Source organism: Podarcis pityusensis (genome assembly GCF_964106645.2).
Source record: "Podarcis pityusensis genome assembly, chromosome: 11".
NCBI lineage: Eukaryota > Metazoa > Chordata > Lepidosauria > Squamata > Lacertidae > Podarcis > Podarcis pityusensis.
Genome location: NC_138036.1, coordinates 18696632 through 18716731, shown reverse-complemented (window position 1 = coordinate 18716731; position 20100 = coordinate 18696632). Strand labels below are relative to the sequence as shown.

Genomic DNA, 20100 nt, shown 5'->3' with positions numbered 1-20100 from the left:
AACTTGGCAGTTTCAATTTGGAAAACAAAAGCAGGTTACAAATTTTCTAAGTAAATAAAGCAAAGCTTTGTGCCTACAGTGGCTCCCAACATCTTAAGGCTCACCAAAGCCTGAACTTTGGAAGAGTGAAAGAAATGTTTTCAGTTCTTAGTGATACAGTGGTACCTCTGGTTACATACTTAATTCATTCCGAAGGTCCGTTCTTAACCTGAAACTGTTCTTAACCTGAAGCACCACTTTAGCTAATAGGGCCTCCTGCTGCCGCTGCGCCGCCACTGCACGATTTCTGTTCTCATCCTGGAGCAAAGTTCTTAACCTGAAGCACTATTTCTGGGTTAGCGGAGTCTGTAACCTGAAGCGTATGTAACCTGAAGCGTATGTAACCCAAGGTACCACTGTCATAGCATAATATTTTAGATATTTGGTCTACTTTATTTTAGTTTACTTTAGAAGTTCTTTGTAATAAAAAAGTGGCATAAAAACAAAACATTCAAAGTGGTTTGAAAGAAATCTTTAAAATTCCAGCAGTACCAAAGACTACCAGGCAACTATGATTTTTAAAGTCTACTTGGAGTGTGTTTCACCCCCCCTCCCACCAAGTGAATATATCAGAGATCATTGTTATGTTTATCAAAGCTGTTGCTATAAACATAAAGTGTTATGTAGATGAATCATAATTATATAAGGTAATATATCAGCTACATCAATATAACTGACTAAAACATAATATGTAGTCCAGTGTGCGCTCATGGGATTCTTACTGCAATATTAGGTCCATGGAATTATGTGTAAATGGTTTGAAATGTTTGACGCCGCTGGAGTTAAGTAGATTGCCTGTATATTTGTAAGCACGAGAACTTCAGGCATTCCAGATATAGTCTCCAGAGATGTCTGTTTATCTGCTACCTTACTTTAAAGAAAGAAGATTAACATTGTGTATCTTAAAATTTAGCAAAAATGCTGTCTGATCTGTGTTTTTTAGTCTGCTTGCTGTTGGCAGTTTTCCACCATGAATGCTGATGCATTCACTGAAGGCTCCAAATTCCCTCAAACATTTTCCAACAATAGGTCTGAGTATGTTTCAGAACTGCAGTCTGCCTTGGTTTTTCAAGATTTGGGTTATCTGGTGAGCTGAGAACAAGTGGGAGTTGCTTTTGCTATGTTCTTTGTCATCCATCCATGACTATCAGTTGTGATGGCATCTCACTGTTTCTTGTACCAGACCAGCATTTGAAATTCACCAGGTGCAAGGCTTGTGACCAAGTGAAGATACCCGGGCGCCAGGATGACACTTGACATCTCTACCATCCAGAGGTGCATGCCTGAAGGTGCAACACATCCTGTATAATTCTATCTGTTATATTTTATCTGCACAGTCAGAATGAATTTCAGGAACCAAAAAATTTATTGAAAAATACAGCTTTCGAGCCATCTAGTCCAAAAATGGCAACTAGACATTCTGTTTAGTTGACTACAATCCTGGTTAAAGGAGCCATTTGACGCCTATATATCTGAGTTTATAACACTATGTCAAACACAGTATGCCTCTAAATACCAGTAGCTGGGGATCATGAGTGGGAGAGTGTTGTTCTTGTGTCCTGCTTGTGGCCTTCCGACAAGCATATGGTTGGCTGCTGTGAGAACAAACTGCTAGACTAGCTGGGCCTGTGACTGGATCCAGCAAAGCTATGTTTTCATGCATCCACAAATCTTAATGGACAAGTTGCTGGGGTTTTTTGTGCGTGTGGCCTTTAGAGAGAGTTTTTCAGGCTTCTAATTTTCCAGCTTGGTGATAGAGGTGGTAATTGGTTCTTATTCACAAGGAAATGTTATTTAATGTTTCCTTTTATGTAAGAGCAGAGCCAATTAATGCCCTTTTCATAACCTTCTCATACTACTTCCTTGCAAAGGAGTCTGAATTCATCAGTGCACATCACAGAGGTAACATTAAAAAACTCAGTTCAGATGGAAGGACCTGTGGTTCCTTGCTCCTGTTTCTGGATGAGATGAGGCTGGCATGGAGAGGAGCTTCATGCGTCCTTTGGCTTCTGATATTATCTTTGTGGCCTGGGAAGCAGCAGTACTCCAAAGATGACTTGAGTTGATTCCATAGATAGCAGGAGATAACTGGCACAGTTCCCCCCTTGCTACCTTCTCTTTTCATGTGGGGCTAGAAACAGTGTTGGCCTGAGGTTCGCTTTGGTCGCACAATTTCTCCTTGTGTATGTGTGAGGTCCCTCGGCCTGTTTCCTTGATCTTAAGCAACAAAATGGAGACATAACCCACTTGCATTTCTCTGCTGCCATGTGGTGATTTCTGGATCTGGTAGTGAGCAGATGGTAATGTTACAAAGGCATGGAGATGGTACATTGGTACCTCTGGTTGCGAACGGGATCCATTCCGGAGGCCCATTCGCAACACGAAAAGAGCGCAACCCGCCGTGGCACATCTGCGCATGTGCGGGTTGCGATTCGCTGCTTCTGCGCACCCGTGTGACGTCATTTTGCGTTTCTGCGCATGGGCGAGCAGCAAAACCCAGAAGTAACCCTTTCCGGTACTTCCGGGTTGCTGCGGGACGTAACCTGAAAGAACGTAACATGAAGCGGACGTAACATGAGGTACGACTGTATTGTGGAACCTAAAGGGTCTTTTCACTGAACTTTTCCACCATTGTGATCAGGAGATGTTCCATTAGAAAGCAGAAATAAAGCGAACCCGCCAACTTTTCTTGGTAAAGTGTGCCTTAACACCCCGGGAACAAGCATAAGGGAAAATGCTATTGTATTATAGATTTAAAGCCCATTGTAGTATCATCAGCAAATAAACCAGTCCTCTCCCATCACCCTCTTCCTCTAAGTAACAATTTGGGGAATGATGTAGATCTCACAAACCCCTCTGCCAGTTCTACATAATGGCTGAGATGTGAAGAGTCAGTGTGTGCATATGCAGCAAAATAGTTGTATGCACCATTAGGCATGTTTGTCCCATTATGGGTGAACCATGCTTGAAATTTAGGGTTAGAAAAGACAGCTTAAACCTTTCCTTACTTTTCCATGCCAGTCTTTCTCATACACATCTCTCAATGGTGGCATGCGAATTTTTTATTTTTATTTTTCGCATTGTTTGATATGCTTTGGAATTGGAAAATATGTGGGGACAGGCCTGAGCCCCCCCCCCCCAATCTTCAGGGCAGCAGGCCTCCTCCCAACACTCATGATATCACATGTGTGATGTCATGCACATGCGATGAGCCCCTCCAATGTTGGGCAGAACTCGGTGTCTCGCTGAGGCGCCAAGGGTTTTCAAAACCCTATTTTTATCATATGATTGGGAGGCAGCAGGGAAAGGAGGAGATGCTGTGTCAAATTCCTTTCACAGCCCTAGGTTCCACATCATTTGTGTTGGCAAAATGTTTGAGGCCTCTGTAGTAGCCTCTAGATCCAAAAGTTTCAGATTCTGACCTGGAAGAGCAGCACTTCATTCATTGTGCTGAATTTGTCCTTGTTAAAAAGTGTATGCAAATTTTTTTTTCCCTATTCATGGGAAAATATGTTGTCTTCTTGCTTGGCATGGATTATGGCCTGCATTTTTTCATTCATTTTGCTGACTATATAAGCCCCCAAAGAGTTTAACTTTTATTACAGCTCAAAAGTCATGGTTTTAATCAGCCATTGCCCTGACAATTTTGCAGCCTTGTGGTGTTTGTTTGTTCTCCAGATATTTTCAGTAGCACGTCCAACATTCAGTTCTCTACGTGTTCTGGACTTCCGGGGAGGCGCATCCGGCAATGGCTGAATTCCTCCGATCGGGAGGAATTTGCTCCGTGAAAAGCAGGGTCTGACCGCCACGGTGAAGGCGGAGACCCATAGAAATCACAGGCGGGAGAAGCCTGTGAACCTGGGATTCGGCTGGCACCTTTGCGCCTCCCCTACTCGCGGGGAAACCCTGTTTTGGGGATCCGGAGCGACGTGGGGTGAGCGGCGCGGTGCTTTGAATCAACCGCTTCTTTCACGGAGTGAAGCCGCATTGCTGTTGCCGGAGAGCACTGACTTTTTCCTGTGGACAATTGGACAATTCCCACCAGACAAAAATACATAACCCCTCTTGGAAGCAGGAGGAGAGAGGGGAAGTTTTGGATTTAGTGTGCCTGCAGAAGAGAGTCAAAATTAAATTGCCACTGCTCTGAACCTGGAAAAGGGCTGCCAGATGACGTTTGGGGAATGTTTATTGACAGAACGGATTTGACAGCTAGCTAAAATAAGAAAGTCACTATTTCCATTGTCCTCTTCTGCGTTTAAAAATGGAGGAAAAAGTAACCGAAAATTGAAACTATTGTTACTTGCTTGAGTCGTGCTTGAAAGAATTGATACAAACGGAGACTGTTTCCCTCTAGAGGGAGCATGTGAAACGGTTACAGGAGTGCAACAGGGAGAGCTCCAGCTGCAAGATAAGATTCTGAAAATTGGAGTCTGACCTTGGATCACTCAAAATGTTGATAGGAGAAGCCATTGTGACTGTATTATACAAGATAAACTATTCGCTGGAACAGCTACATAAAAAGACAGGTGACATGATCTCTAAAATTGACAACTTGGAACAGAACGTGATTAATTTGAATCAAAAGGTGAGTGTCAATACAGAAAAAAACTCAGGATTTGGTACAGGAACATACCTTGGTTGGACAAATGGTGGAGGAAAAGGAGAAAGCTGATGATGTGAAAATGGTGGAGAAAAAGGAGAAAGCTGATGATGTGAAACCAAAAGTAGTACAAGCGGGATCCTTAATTTCTCAGAAGCAGATTGAGGATTATAAATTGAGGTCTTTCATGACTGAATCTAGCAAAAGTCAAATTTTGAGGCTAGGATCCCGGCTTGGATTGAAGAAGGAAGGTTGGAAAGAACCGTCTATCCAGGGATTGACTGACTTTTGGGACATGGACCTGGGCTTGGAGGAGCTTGAAGTTTTGGGGGTCGCTAGAATTGGAGGAATCCTGAAAGACGTTCTGAAACACTCTATGGACTTTACTTTTAACTTCGGAAATTTGGCTGAATTGTCCAGAAGGAACAAAAGTACTGCTAGGCTGGAGTTTTCCCGAGATTTGCTCCTGAGCATCAAAGAATATGAAGAAGACCTGCAGAAGGGACTTGGAAGAGATTTAAGAGCCTCGGATATAAGGGCACCAGGTTGATGGATTATATGGAACTGACGGAAAGGACTGGCAGAATCCGAAGCCAGGGAGAGGAGATAGTGGAAGATTAATGGAAAATTTAAAGTGTTTATTTAGAAATTTTGTTAAAGTAATGACTGTCAGAAAAATGGTGGAATGATATTTTATGGATCTAGCAGAAATGCTATAAGAAGTTAGGTGTATATAAATAATCAACCGTTAATGGGAAATAAGGTTAAAGAATATGTTATTTATAATATGACAGAAAATAGAGAAAGATGGAAAGGATTTGCTGAAACAAGTACTAGAAGCGGGATACAAGAAGGGAGGTGTGAGGAAGTCGAAGAAACAAGGGAATGAAGGACAGAGTATGGAAAAGGAGGGATGTTTTTAAATTGTTTTTGTCTTGCTTTGTTCATGTGTTTAGTTCAATGGGTTTAGGGTGGGTTTGTATTGTTTATATATTGTATTGTTTTTCTCTTTCTTTTTTCTTTTTTGTTTTTTCTCTCTTTTTTCTACTTTTTTGTAACTTTTAAAAGCAATAAATATTATTTTTTGAAAAAAGTTCTCTACGTGTTCTGTCCTTAAAAAAAAAAAAAAAGAATATCTGTTTTTCCTGTGGTTTTTTCTTTCTTTAAAAATAATAATTGCATGTTTTACATTTGAATGTGAGATATGATTGTGAGGCAGCTGTTAATAAAAAATGTAAAAGTTGTACAATTCTGTAAAAAAAAACACCCCATTTTCAAAATAGAAAACTCACTTTATAATGCATTGTATACTTCTCATGAAACTGTATAATTATTCATTTTGTAAGGTTTTTCCTTCCATTTAAAGTAAACAGCACTTGTGGAATGTTAAGATGGGCTATAAATTAGTTTTTATTTATACAGTTGCTACAGCAAAAAGTTGTATAGGATGCCTTCATAATTTTAAAGGTGGTGGAGTACCACACTAGCACACTTTCGTTGCCAAGTTTCAGAAAGAACGACCTCATCAAAATCTTGTTTCACCATTCTGACTAAACATCAGGAAGAACTTTCTGGCAGTAAGAGCTGCTTGACAGTGGGACAGACTCCCTCGGAAGGTGGTAGACTCTCCTTGGACATTTTTAAGCAGAGCTTTGATGGCGATTTGTCACGGATGCTTTAGTTGAGATTCCTGCATTGCAGGGGGTTGGACTCGATGACTCTCGGAGTTCTCTCCCAACTCTACAGTTCTGTGATTCTATGATGACAGCTTGAAGCTAACAAAATGTAGTTAAATGATCGCTCACTTTTTTTCTCTAGTACGTATTTCCCTCAGACATAGTCATCTAGATTCTGCTGCCCCTTCTGAGGATGGGGTTTCCAAGGTCCAAAAGAAAGTTTTATTCATCCATCAGGGCTTCTCTGTGCACTTTATCATATGTATATCTCCACAGGTTCAGATTTTCACACATGAACTAGTTGCTTCAGTTGAAAGGAAGACACAAGCATAGTTGCACGGGGGTTCTGTGCATACACACGAGCAGGGGAACAGTCTGTTATTTTCTGCAACGGACATAGGAGAACTTGCTATTGCATTGACCCCAGGAATGGCTAAAACATGTAGAGTAGGCTCCAGATTTGGCTGAGAGGTTACATGCGGAGGCCTACTTTATTCCCACCAATTATGTGCATCTGCTCAAATGCATACTAAACCATGTTTGGCGAAATACACAATAAGAAATTGCAATTGTGCTGTCTTTTTCTTTTTTTACCCCCTGTGTTTCATGGGGTGGTGGGATGGAACATTAATTTATATTTGTGAGATGTTTGGAATGAATATCTAGTCAAAGCAATGTTGGTCCCTTAATGAAAAGGTAAGAATACCGGCCTTTGAAACACCCATAAATCTAGTAAGAATGAACTATTGTTTTAACAACTTGCAGGTACCGGGAGGCTATTCAGAAGTGGGATGAAGCACTTCAGTTAACTCCAGAAGATGCTACCCTCTATGAGATGAAATCACAGGTAATGCATGGCAGAGCCTCAGCGGAGTAAGAATTTGTGAATTTATTTTTTCTGACCATAGGCCGTGATGCAAGTAAAACACAGAGCAGATAGACTTTTAAAAGTAGTCCGAATAAGTCTGTATGCGTTTTTCTGGGTTAATTGCACATGCAGCACCCTCTCTACCCATAGTGTGTGTAGGGCAAGAGGGTGACAGGGACTGGTATGCTGCCAATGTTTCCCTTAGGAGCTAGCTGGACGCATGGCACATGGTAGCGGCAGGCAGTTGGTTTCTGTGCTTAGAGGGGATGGTGGGGCGAGGGGACAGTAGTTCATCAGAATATGATGGCCCTGAGCTGCCTCTTCCTACCTTATTTGCATGGCTGTTTTATCTACAAATGACTCCTCTCACTACTCACAAACTTGGAATAGATCCCTGAGTACACAGGCAGCTTCTTCAATTAATAGCTGGTAGAATCATAGAATCATAGAGTTGGAAGAGACCACAAGGGCCATCGAGTCCAACCCCCTGCCAAGCAGGAAACACCATCAGAGCACTCCTGACATATGGTTGTCAAGCCTCTGCTTAAAGACCTCCAAAGAAGGAGACTCCACCACACTCCTTGGCAGCAAATTCCACTGTCGAACAGCTCTTACTGTCAGCATTGAAAAATCATAGAGTCCAAGATCTTTAAATCTATGTATGAGCGCTTTCACAGCCACCTCAACGGAAGCCATGAGACCCTTTTTAACTCCCTGACCACATCTCTTGATGTCTGACCACATCTCGATTGCTCAGGCGATGCTGTATCAACTTTCTGAATCAAGCCAGTGCTCAGCCATAAACATTCTGGCTGCCTCTGTGTCTGCACTGCTTTGGCTCCTGCTCTGTTTTAGTAAACCTGCCAGATGGTGTCATCCTAACCTACTTGTTTGCCCTGCCTGCAGTTTTAATTTATGAAGCATTTGTAATGCAGCAAGTGCTTTTATTGTGCTATCTTTCACCATAACCATGTAGGCATGTAGCTGTGTCCAAGGGCGCACATATCCAAGTGCAACTCCACACCCACTGAAGTGCATTTTCAGTGCCTGCATCCACACATTATTGTATTCACTGCCTTCTCACTTACCAATCTCATCTTGGGGGGAAATAGGTTCCTCGCTCCTGACTTAACAAGACTGTTGGCAACTGCATTAGCAGCAATAGAATTTTGAATCAACAGGATAAATATGAATGAGTTGTTTCTCCCAAGCAATATGCCACAATAGCATTATTTGTCACTGACAACATTAAGGTGACTGCTTGGTGTGCGGAAGATCAAATATAGAATTGTTGTGTCCAAGGCTGCATCTGTCTCATGGGAGATATAATCGGAAGGCAAAGGTGAAGAATCAGCAAAAAAAATTATTGTTGCAGACGGCGAAAGTTTTATTGTAGCTGCTGGTTTCCAATTTTTGCTTTAATGTAGAAGGACTCTGATTCTGAGCTCATTGTTCTGACCTAGATGATGAACAAACAAGTCCTGGGAAGAGCTTCCCACATTCCAGTTTTTACAACCGGCAGTATCCTGCAATTGTTCCCATTTGTTCCCATTTCCCAATGTTTTGTGGGAAGAATTAATACTTGGCAGAGACTTGGATCTACCACACGCTCTGCAAACATCCAAATGAAATAGAAGCTTCTGTTAAGTCTTTTCTACTTGACAGCTGGTGCAATGTTCCTGCGCAAGTCCTCTTTGGACAAGATGAGCAAACAAAATGAGCCTGAGTGAAAGCGACAGTGAATCTGATAGGGTTCGCTTCTTTCCTCATTGCTGAATGAGACCAGAACTTTCCAGAAACAAATGGTTGAACCCAATTAGGACATTGTGGTCCCTCGTTGAATTTCCTGTTCCTCTCCTCCCCCTGTACACCTATATTTGCTCCAGAGGGTATGGGAAATGACTTAATTGGATAGAACTCAAGGTCTGGTAATTACTGGGGAGATACAGTGTTTTTGCGTGAGATGGAAATTATATGTCCATGTTGATAACAATCCTAAATATTCAAAAATTTAAAAGCTGGGCATATTGTAGAACTTGAGTAATGGAGTAGTTTGTCTAAAATTAGGACTATGAGTTCAACCAATCAATCCTGATGAATCAGAGGATGTTGTCTTGTAGACCCAGGAGCTTAATCCTAATGCTTGTGAGGACTAGCTAATTCTCGGACCGCGGTATCATCCATAACATTATATATGATCTACAGTGGTACCTCCAGTTGCGAACTTAATTCGTTCCGGAGGTCCATTCTTAAGCTGAAACCATTCTTAACATGAGGCACGCTTTCGCTAATGGGGCCTCCCACTGCTGCGCGACTGGTGCGCGACTTTGCTTGCATCCCGGGGCAAAGTTCTCAAGTAGAGGCATCTACTTCCGGGTTAGTGGAGCTCGTTATCCAAAGCATTTGTAAGGCGGACGGTACGTAACGCGAGGTTCCACTGTATTGTACAATACTGGTGATCATGCTTGACCTCAGCATGCAGATTTCTTTGGCCAGCATTCTTAAGCTCAGTGAGTTTGATTGAAGATTCCGGATTTGATTTTGAGAGAAATCGTTAAGATAGGCAGTAAGCAACCAGCTTCCTCAGGGGCAAAAGTAGCCCTTAGACAAGTATCCATTTGATTTTCAAGTTGCTAACTTAGAGGCAGGAGAGATATGTGTAAGGTTGTGGTGGTTGTGGCAACAGGACTTGCACTCAGTTTAAGGGCTGGGGACTGAGGGGCTGACCCTCCGTCTCCTTTGTTTTTGTTAACTGCGATGTAGATTTCCATATGGTTGTCTTACATTCAAATTTCATTTTAACTGAGCATATATTTAAGATGTACAGTATAATCATCTTTTTTTAAAAAAAAAATTGAACTCCTGGGAACCACTTAATATCTGCTTTATTCCACTTTAGTCTTCACTAATCATTCATATGCTGTCAGCCATGTGTTCAGTGCAAGAAAAGCAAGGGTTAATCTGTTACTTATCTTGAATATACTGATAATTTTTGGTTCTTTCCTCCAGGCTTTATCCAATTTACTCTGGGTAGGTGGTTCATTCTGATAGTCCCTTCTTCAGGCTAAATACAGAGTTCTCTGTGAGTGGTGGTCATTGGAATCCCAACTGGTATTTGTATTGGTATGAGTTTGGGTTTACGTTGTTTACAAAACTGGTTAACGAAGCGGATCGTCAAACTGACTACCGTGTTGCTTTTTAAGAAAGCATTTAGGACAAGAGCAAATTGCATAAGTGTGACTCCATTTATGTGCTTTTAAAAATCAGTGCAGTTCAGAGTCAACCCTCTTCCCTGTGGCGCAGTGGGCCAGTGCATCTTACTGAACCAGAAGCTTGGTAGTTCAAGCCCACTCAGGGATGGCTGGGAGCAGGATTCCTGCATTTTAGGGGGTTGGGATAGTTGAGCCTTGGGGTACCTTCCAAATCTAAAATTCTAGGATTCTGTGACAGTTCTTTTGGAGGTAACTACCTAGCTCATAAGGGTGGCGCTGTGGGTTAAACCACAGAGCCTAGGACTTGCTGATCAGAAGGTTGGCGTTTTGAATCCCCGCAATGGGGTGAGCTCCCATTGCTCGGTCCCTGCTCCTGCCACCCTAGCTGTTCGAAAGCACATCAAAGTGCAAGTAGATAAACAGGTACCGCTCCGGCGGGAAGGTAAACGGCGTTTCCGTGCGCTGCTCTGGTTTGCCAGAAGCGGCTTAGTCATGCTGGCCACATGACCTGGAAGCTGTATGCCGGCTCCCTCGGCCAATAAAGCAAGATGAGCGCCGCAACCCCATGACTGGACCTAATGGTCAGGGGTCCCTTTACCTTTTACATAGCTCATAACTGACTTCAGAACCATCTACATTGCAAGCCCTCTGCATACTCGCCTTTTGAACTCTTTTTGCGTTTTTGCAATATAATTGGTTAGTTTACGGTTTGTTCTGTTGTGTATCCCCTTACTAGGTGCTGATGTCTCTGCATGAAATGTTCCCTGCAGTGCATGCTGCAGAAATGGCTGTCCAAAGAGATCCCCATTCTTGGGAGGCATGGCAAACTTTGGGACGTGCCCAGCTTGGATTAGGAGAAATCACACTGGTAAGTATAAAAAAGGAGAAAGGCTCATCTTCCATTCCAAATTGTTTACAGACATACAGCTATATCTTGCTGCGACCTTCACAGTGCATGAAATCATCTTTAAACTTCCTTAGATCAGAATACCAGATATCCCAAAGAGAACAATTAAAAACTTTAAAAGCAAGCAAGTTTCAAACACACGGGCTTGAGAACTATAGATAGATGATTCCACTAATCAGCCTTGGGCGACAATGGAGAGGGCTTGTGATGTTTTTGATGAAATGTAGCAATTTTTCTCATTTTTATAAATAGCCAAAAGCTTTTGGGACTATGGCTGCCTTTATGGGAGAATTCCAAAAACAATCCCAGAGTTCTCTGCTGATCATCTATTTGAAAAGTAATAAGAAAATATCCCTTGTGTTTCAGAGAAGCACTTTGCTTCAGTGTAATTTATGCATTATTCGAAGAAATGGATGCTCTTTGTTCTGCCATTTGTCAGGCAAGCAGAACAAAGGAAATTTTATTTGTTTCAGCAGCTTGGAAATTATCCGAAATAAAAATGCTTTCTCAAAATACGTCAGACCTGTTCTTGGAATAGATAGAGATCAGCTTCAGCATCTTGTGATTTTTATACTAATATCGTTGACGAACCCTTTTGGGTGTTTTTGTTTTGGGGGAAAGCTACTCAGGTTAGAAAGAAACAGATGTAAAGGCAGTCCTTTTATTTGCATTGGCTCTGCTGTAGAAGAGCTAAAGGAAGAAGTGTGAAAGTAGGCCAAAAGAAAAAGTCAGCATAAACCAGGAAGTTGAATAGCATCTTCACATCAGTTTGCGTGCAGTTCCCTAGCAGCAAATTTGGAACATGATAACATGAGGGAGGCCTAGTCAAGTTATGATTTCCAACTATTATCATTATTAATATATACAGTGGTGCCTCGCAAGACGAAAAGAATCCGTTCTGGGAGTCTCTTCGTCTAGCGGTTTTTTCGTCTTGCGAAGCAAGCCCATTGACGGATTAGCGGATTAGCGCTTTTAGCGGCTTTTAGCGGCTTTTAGCGGCTTTTATCAGCTTATCAGCTTATCGGATAAGCAGATAAGCGGCTTAGCGACTTAGAAAAAGAGGGGGGAAAGGGAAAAAAACAACCAGGAACTCGCAAGACATTTTCGTCTTGCGAAGCAAGCCCATAGCAGATTCGTTTTGCGAGGCACCTCCAAAACGGAAAACTCTTTCGTCTAGCGAGTTTTCCGTCTTGCGAGGCATTCGTCTTGCGGGGCACCACTGTATTGGATGTTAAGTATCGTTTTCTGGTCCCACACTGGATCTCACTGAGAAGGAGGAGGCAAGGCAAGGCAAGGATGGTCAAACGTTGCAGTACCATGGATAGCTCCAAGTGAGCCACTAGCTCAGGTTGAGACTAAACTGAGACCCTTTAAACCACTTTCTCTGCACTGCCTCATTTGAGCTCCACCCTTTAAAGGGCCAACCCTCAGGTCTGAAGACTAACCATCCTCCTTCTTTCCATAGCCTCCCTCCCAGTGTGTCCTCTGCCCTGCAGGGACTAGTGAAGTGTGATGAAGAGGCATGTGGTGGCGTGGGAAAGTTCCTATTTGGGTCTAAACCCTAGCCCTGCAGCCCCTGTTGGTCCAGGAGTTTCCTCCGGGGGCTCCTGCCTGATAGTCTTAAGTGCAGTGCTCTCCTGATCTCCAGCAGCTGGTTCAGAGTCTTGAATTTGATCCATTTGCCTAGCTGGTGTCTCTGGATTCAGAAACCTTTAATTTCCCATGACATCCAATATTTCACAGGTGAAAATAGGCACATAGGCATAACAGTCAAATTCGATGCCCTGGATTGATGTCCAAACTACACATGCACATTACATGTTGCAAAGATACCGCGGGAAAACATAATTGTCTTAAAATCTGTTGTCTGTGCACAAAAGGGACTGTCTTACTATTTATAAGCAAGCTGGATACCTCGGTTGGAGTGTGGTGGTGATAATGCTAAGGTTGCGAGTTTGATCACTGTATGTCACAAGTTGCGTATTCCTGCATGGCAGGGGCTTGAATGATCCTCAGGGTTCCTTCCAGCTCTACAATTCTGTGGTTCTGTATTTGTAAATATAAATGAAAACTCTGAAAGGTGGGTGTGCGGGTGTGCGTGCGTAAAAATAATAATGATTCAGATCAAATGTGCATGTTGTCAAGTTTTGCTAATCTGACAGCATGATAAAACCAGTCATACTGGGGGATGAGAGATTACTCCAACGAAGTAACATAGAGAACAGAAAAATTGCTTGGCCGTATTACCATTGTATTGCAGGGAGCCATTTACCAATATATCTATAGCCACTGTACAGGTTATTTAGGGTCCTGCAGAAGAAATAGTTTACTAAGGTGGGATATAAACATAATAAACGAATAATAATAAACAGTACATTAAATAATCTGAGTTGCAGATGCAAGTATACATATTGTTGTAAGTGATGCATACAAAGCCACTTAGTAATAAGTTTCCTAGCTCTGTTTACACTGTGCAAAAGACACTCCCTATTGAATACATTCTATGAGGTATCTCTCATGTAGAGAGGTGTGGCCCTTTGTGTGGAGCCCATCCTCTGACCCAGCCATGCGGGTCACACACATTTGGAACTGTTGGGGAAATGGTGAGTTGATAGTTCAGCAGAAAGCAGGGGGAGATAGAGCTGCAAGGAGATCGTCTTTCTCCCTATGAAATAGGTGACCAGTGTGACTTCCAATGGATTAGTATTGCCAAGTGGAGTCCTGGGTGCTCAAAGACAGATGTTGCGTCAGGCCATGTTATATAGCTTTTCCCTTCCTATATTATTCCTGAAACTGAAAGCGGGTGGTGTGTGTGTGAGAGAGAGAGAATTGGCCATTTATTTTTAAGGATTCTAAATTCCATTAAATTATGGCAGGAATGAATTCTGGAACAGATAGCAATTTTACCATTCACGTAGCCAACTGTACTTTGTCTCCCCACCAAATTTGTCTCTCCATTTTCAACCTTTGGCAAGGATTGCTTTTGCTGATAAATTTGCAATAAAGCATCTGGCTCTTCTAATTCATTCTTGTAGATATCCTATCAATATAATTTCTGGATTTCTCTCAAAATGATGCCCAGTTTTGATTTTGTAATCAGCCCTTCTCTGTGATGTATCTTAGCTTTCAGGCATTGCCCTGAAACAAAGTTTCTTCATTCTGGAAATTCAGATTTTTACAGGATGTTTTTGGCAGGGGCTAGGGTTAATTGACTCGTGGGAGTCAGGTTGTTTAATGCTATGCTAATCCTGTTACATTTTAGCATCCTTGGCTGACTTACATCTGACTATGGAAATGACCATTTATCCAATAGCAGGCATTAGTCTAGAATGTGCTGTTAGAACAAAGGTGCTTAGTAATACAATTTATAGCCTCATAAAAGCAAATGGTACTTTACTGACCAAGTTATACAGTGACAAACCTATGCCCTGAGGAACTTTAAAAAAGAAAGAAATCAAAGCGTTCTTGAGTTGTTTTGTAATACTTCGGATATTTTCATATTTACTCACAGTTCCGCATCCTCTTGATGCTAACAGCTGTTGACTGGTGCTACATTGAAATAATTAAGCTACACTGTTTCAAACATTTGGCGTGTCAAGCATGTTCAGAAACTTGAGTGCTGGCAAGTAGCCTTCAAATGCAAATCCCTGCCGCCCACTTTTCTTCCTTTCTTCCTTAGAAACCAAAGGCAGTTGATCAAGACGAAAAACAAACATGCCATAGTTATTATCTGGGATTCAGCATTTCTTTCACAGAAGTCACAAGGTTCACAGCTCTTTTCTGCTGGGACCAATCCATCTCCATATGGAATGCATATGTTGCAATGACAACTGGGGCAGGAATTAGTTGGCTCTGTTTTCCTGCCTTTGGAGTGGCAGAAGGAAAGCTCTGTTACAAGCAGTTCCAATAGCTTTAACAGAGGCCTGTACAATGAAATACCTTCTGTCAATGTCTATGTGTGGAAGCTTCTGAGTCACCAAACAGTATAAATCTGCTGAATGCCAATGTACCAACACGCAAAACAATGCCTTCTTTATTTTGCATTGTAAGGAAGTATCTAAAACAGCTGGTGCTTATACCCTAAAACTGGAAGAAGCAGATGCATGTGCAAGATGTGCTTATTTTTGTAATGCATTTTTAAATTTTTCATTCACCCTTGCTGCTTTATTCAGCTTTTACAGGTAAGAAGTGCAGGTCGTGGTTTCCCTTCTATGATCTGGGAAGATAGCAGATTTCAGAATCACAGTCTCACACGAATTCGCAGCTCTCCCGTTATTTGCAGCTGACCTTGGGCATCAGCCCTAAGACTGGAATTGCACTTTATAAATGTGAAGAATTATTAGTACACTTATCCAAAGCCACCAGTGAGTTTGTGGCAAGGATTTGGCCATATCCCATAAGTTCAGCAGTCAGTTCTGTGGACCCTTACTATTTGAAAATAATCAGGTTCTGTAACGACTGCTATTGGCATTTATGAAACATCACCTGTGTTTTACTCATTGATGTGACTTAATCTCTTGAGCCCAGAGTGTCTGTTTCATGTGGGCAAATTCTCACTGTGCTGTGTCCCTGCTCATCATTACAGGCCATCCGAAGTTTCCAGGTTGCCTTGCATATCTGTCCACTAAGCTCTGAACTGTGGAATGAAGACCTGTCTTGGGCGAGGAAATTACAGCAGCAGAAGAAAGCAACCAAAGCTGAGACAGGGACGCAAAGCACGGCATCTCAGGGAGAGACTTCAGAGGAAGCAATCCCGGATTACGATTTTGAAAGTGACGAGATATTAGCGGTGTGTGCAGCCATTGCCGAGAAAGAGAAAGCCACATTGGCCTCTAAAACTGTTGTCATTGTCTCTGCTTCCGGGGAGGTTGAGACGGTAACTGAAAAGAAGGAATGTGCAACAACAACCCCTGACGGTACCGTTTTTATCAAAGCACGGTAAAGGGCACCAACTCTGCTGATTGACAGCCGTGCCTTTGAAATCCTGTTTTCCAACTTTCCCCCATGCTGTAGCCTGTTTTTGGATCATCTTGCACTGGAGTTCGTCTGCCCCCAACGAGTTAAGCTTCAGTAGCTGCAGTTGTTTCACTTTACTTCCTGAACCCCTCGCTACCGATATCTCAAGGTAGGGGAGAAAGGGCCTAAGGGCCACAGCAGTGCCCTGGAAATATGACAGAGCACTATGGAGACAGAGGTGGCTTCTCCTGGACATGTTGGGTTTCCTGAGATGGAGATGATGGTTTTGAGCTGGAAGTTGGGAAAATGTGCATTCCTGGTCCCATAAACAGCCCCTTGTTAGGTTTTCCTCCTCTGCCTTACTTTGTTGTTATTCCTGTCATGAGCAGGAGGGAAAAGGAGGCAGCACCAAAGGGACAGGAACACAAAACAAAGAAAGAAAGGGGAAAGGGTGGAGGCCAAGCCTCAAAATGATGCTTAGAAAAAAACTTACTGCACTACGTGGTATGTCAAACAAACATGTTTCAACTTAAAGCCTCTGGCGACAAGATCTGATTTAATCAGATTCCACTGTTACTGCAGCAGTTTATGGTATCAGATGTTGCTTCTGATACAAGATGCTTCAATTCTTTTCTTTTTTTAAAAAATCCAGTTACAGAAGAATTCCCTATTTGCAGTTGAATGGATACACGTGAGGAGTACAGGGTGCAAATTGTTCCCTTCCTTTCCTGCCAAGAAACAGGTCTTGTTTCTTCACAAAAAGTAGTGCACTGTAAAGTAACGGTCAGCAGAAGTTTGGAGTACATATATTGTAGTTATGACTACCCAAATATGTTCATTAACTGGATTGCCCTGCTCGTCTTCTTGTTTCCGGGGTGTGGAACAAGTTGGGCACTAGGTTGTAGAAACAACTAGTTTTTACTACTGCAATTTAAAAATGAAATGAAATAGAATCTGCAAAGAAACAAGATAAAATGCAATGCCCTCCATAATATTTGCGCTCGCGTTCATGCCATTTGTCCAAGTTGTTGGGTCAGGTTTGATGAAATTCTAGTATATTGAATAAGGTGTATGTGTAAGTGTGCTCTTTTCTGTAAATTCCCTTGTAATCTCAAACCAAATTTCTTTGTAAAGAGCTCTGCACCACAGTAGCACTTCTCAGGTCACCCCATGAAATCTTGGTAGCCACGCTTAATTTAAAATTCTTTTAAAAAGCCATTGTTGAGAAATTGTTTGACAGCAAAATTTGGAATAAACTCAGTTACACAAACCTGAATTAATAATCTTTTGAATCAGTCCATAACAGGTTGAAAAAATTGCTTTTGTAAGGTCCATTGATTGTCATAAGATTCATATGAAAGGTTTTTCATATACAGTGGTGCCTCGCAAGACGAAATTAATTCGTTCCGCAAGTCTCTTCGTCTTGCGAGTTTTTCGTCTTGCGATGCACGGTTTCCCATAGGAATGCATTGAAAATCAATGCGTTCCTAGGGAAACCGCCTTCAGACCAGGTCCGGGGACAGTCTGTCCCCCGACCTCTTCTGAAGGCTGGGGGGGGGGGGGGACGAGGGCTTTTCTTCCCACCCCCAGCATTTTAAAAAACCCCGGGACAGCGGAGGACTTCTCCCCTGTCCGGGCGATCTTAAAATGCTGGCGGGCGGCATTTTAAAATCGCCCTGGGACAGCGGAGGACTTCTCCGCTGTCCGGGGCGATTTAAAAGCCCCTGGGAAGGCAGGCGGGGGGACAAAGACTTTTGCCCCCCGCCAGCCTTCAGAAGAGGTCCTGGACCTCTTCTGAAGGCGGGCGGGGGGCGAAAGTCTTTGCTCCCCCCGCCTGCCTTCAAAAGCCCTCCGGGACAGGCAGGCAGGGGGGAGCAAAGAGTTTCGCCCCCCGCCCGCCTTCAGAAGAGGTCCAGGACCTCTTCTGAAGGCGGGCGGGGGGCGAAAGTCTTTGCTCCCCCCCGCCTGCCTTCAAAAGCCCTCCGGGACAGCGGAGAAACGCGCTGTGTTTCTCCGCTCTCCCGGGAAGGCAGGCAGGGGGGAACAAAGACTTTCGCCCCCCGCCCGCCTTCAGAAGGTGTTCCCGCCCCGCCGCCCGGCTTCGGAGCATCGTTCCGAAGCCCGGAGGAGGTCCGAGGACAGTGGGGAAGACGCGCTGCGCTTCCCCGCTGTCCCGGATATTTCCCTATGGGCTGTCGTCTTGCGAAGCAAGCCCATAGGGAAATTCGTCTTGCAAAGCGCCTCCAAAACGGAAAACCCTTTCGTCTAGCGGGTTTTCCGTCTTGCGAGGCGTTCGTCTTGCAAGGTACCACTGTAGTTTCCCACAGATCAATGAAGTCTTTGACTCGAATCACCTTGTTCCCATAATAGTTCCACATTTCTAATTTACCTAGCCATCACTTGAATCCACCTATTCCTGTGCATGATCACTCAGAGTAAGTCACATTGAGTTTAAAGGGACTTATTTCCAAATAAAGGTGCATAGGATTGTACCCTATGAGAGACTAGGAACCTGGGAGCTACAGTGACATTTTTCATCAACAACCTCAGGAGAATCTAAGCTGCTGCTGGTGTCCTTGTTCCTGCCAGCTTGAACATGGAAAGTGTCATCCTGAATTCATTTAAGCTTACCAGAACTTTTTTGTTTCAGTGTTGTGACTTTCATATATGCACCACAGTATGATAGCAATTGAATTAAAGAGGATAGAAGATCAAGACTTCCCTCTCAGATATGTAACTTCATCAGATAGTCTCATGAAGAAGTAGCCGTCGGTCACTGTTCTTTAGCTACTGATATTTTATCCATTCTACTGGCTTTATTCGTTTTATCCTAATTTCATATCCCTGATTATGCTTTGCATGCCTAGGTTTGTCACTGAATATTCCTGTGTTGTAATTAAAGTTTGCTTACTATGAGAACGAAGTCTTTGCTTAAAATCTGAGTTGTCATTCAGTAGTCACAGAGTGCTGTGCCCCGGGCTGTGTGTACTCCACACTAAATAAATTATGTATCCAGGCAGTTCTGAACCATGAAGAGCTGAGTTCTACGATGTAAATATGCAAAACTACTTACGTTTTGCCTGCTTAGTTTGTCAGTGTTTAGCGTTTTGCATAACTCATTTTGGTTTTCTAGGCTGGGAGCAGGGAAGGGACAATGAAGAGCACTGGGGTTCTTGTTTACCCAACTGTTGTGCCTTGAGAGATGGCCAAGCATGCAGATGTTCGATGCACCAAGGAGGATGACTCTGTTCCCAGCACTACCAGGTCCTGGCCAGACAGGCTGTGCCTTCCCCTTCTGGTTCCTTCATTCCTCTCAGTGGGCTATTGCCATTTCCTTATTGCTTTGCTGTGCAACTTCCCCAAGCGGGAAGAAGGGAGCTAGAAGTCCTGTTTCACCAGCCAGATCTGAAGAGGTATAAATACCTGCCTTCTTCAACCTCTGTTCCCTGGTCGCAGCCGTATGTCATCCTCCTGTCCCCCGTCCTTGTTTGGCTTAGCCTGCCCCTCCACACCTGACAATTCTTTGAGGCAATAAATTTACATGAAAACTTAGGAGTATCAAGAAAAGGACTGCTTAGCTATGTCTTGCATTGGCTGTCTGGACATAGCTAAATACCTTAAAGCAGGGATGGGAAGCCTGTGGGCCTTCAGTAGTTTCAAAGACTCCAACTCCCATCAGCCCTCCTCTCACCCCACCAGCCAGCCAAGTGGCGATGGGAGTTGTAGTCTGGAGGGTCACAAGTCACCCACCTGACTTAGATGTGTGCATTTATACTTGTTGAATGTGGTGTTTGTGTTATAAAAGGCGAGATAATCAAAGACTTGAGTAGACAGACACAGAC

The 20100-nt window shown here is 43.1% G+C and overlaps 1 protein-coding gene across 1 annotated transcript in view; it reads left to right on the top strand.

The window, feature by feature from the left end:
- The window catches only part of TTC33 (tetratricopeptide repeat domain 33), a 32474-nt gene extending 14933 nt beyond the window's left edge, over positions 1-17541 (top strand). Inside the window, exons 3-5 of the mRNA XM_080973162.1 lie at positions 7081-7162; positions 11132-11263; positions 15888-17541. Coding sequence (XP_080829288.1) covers positions 7081-7162; positions 11132-11263; positions 15888-16244 — 571 coding nt within the window. The 3' untranslated portion in view covers positions 16245-17541. The remainder of the gene's footprint in view (positions 1-7080; positions 7163-11131; positions 11264-15887) is intronic.
- Positions 17542-20100: the final 2559 nt, after the last annotated feature.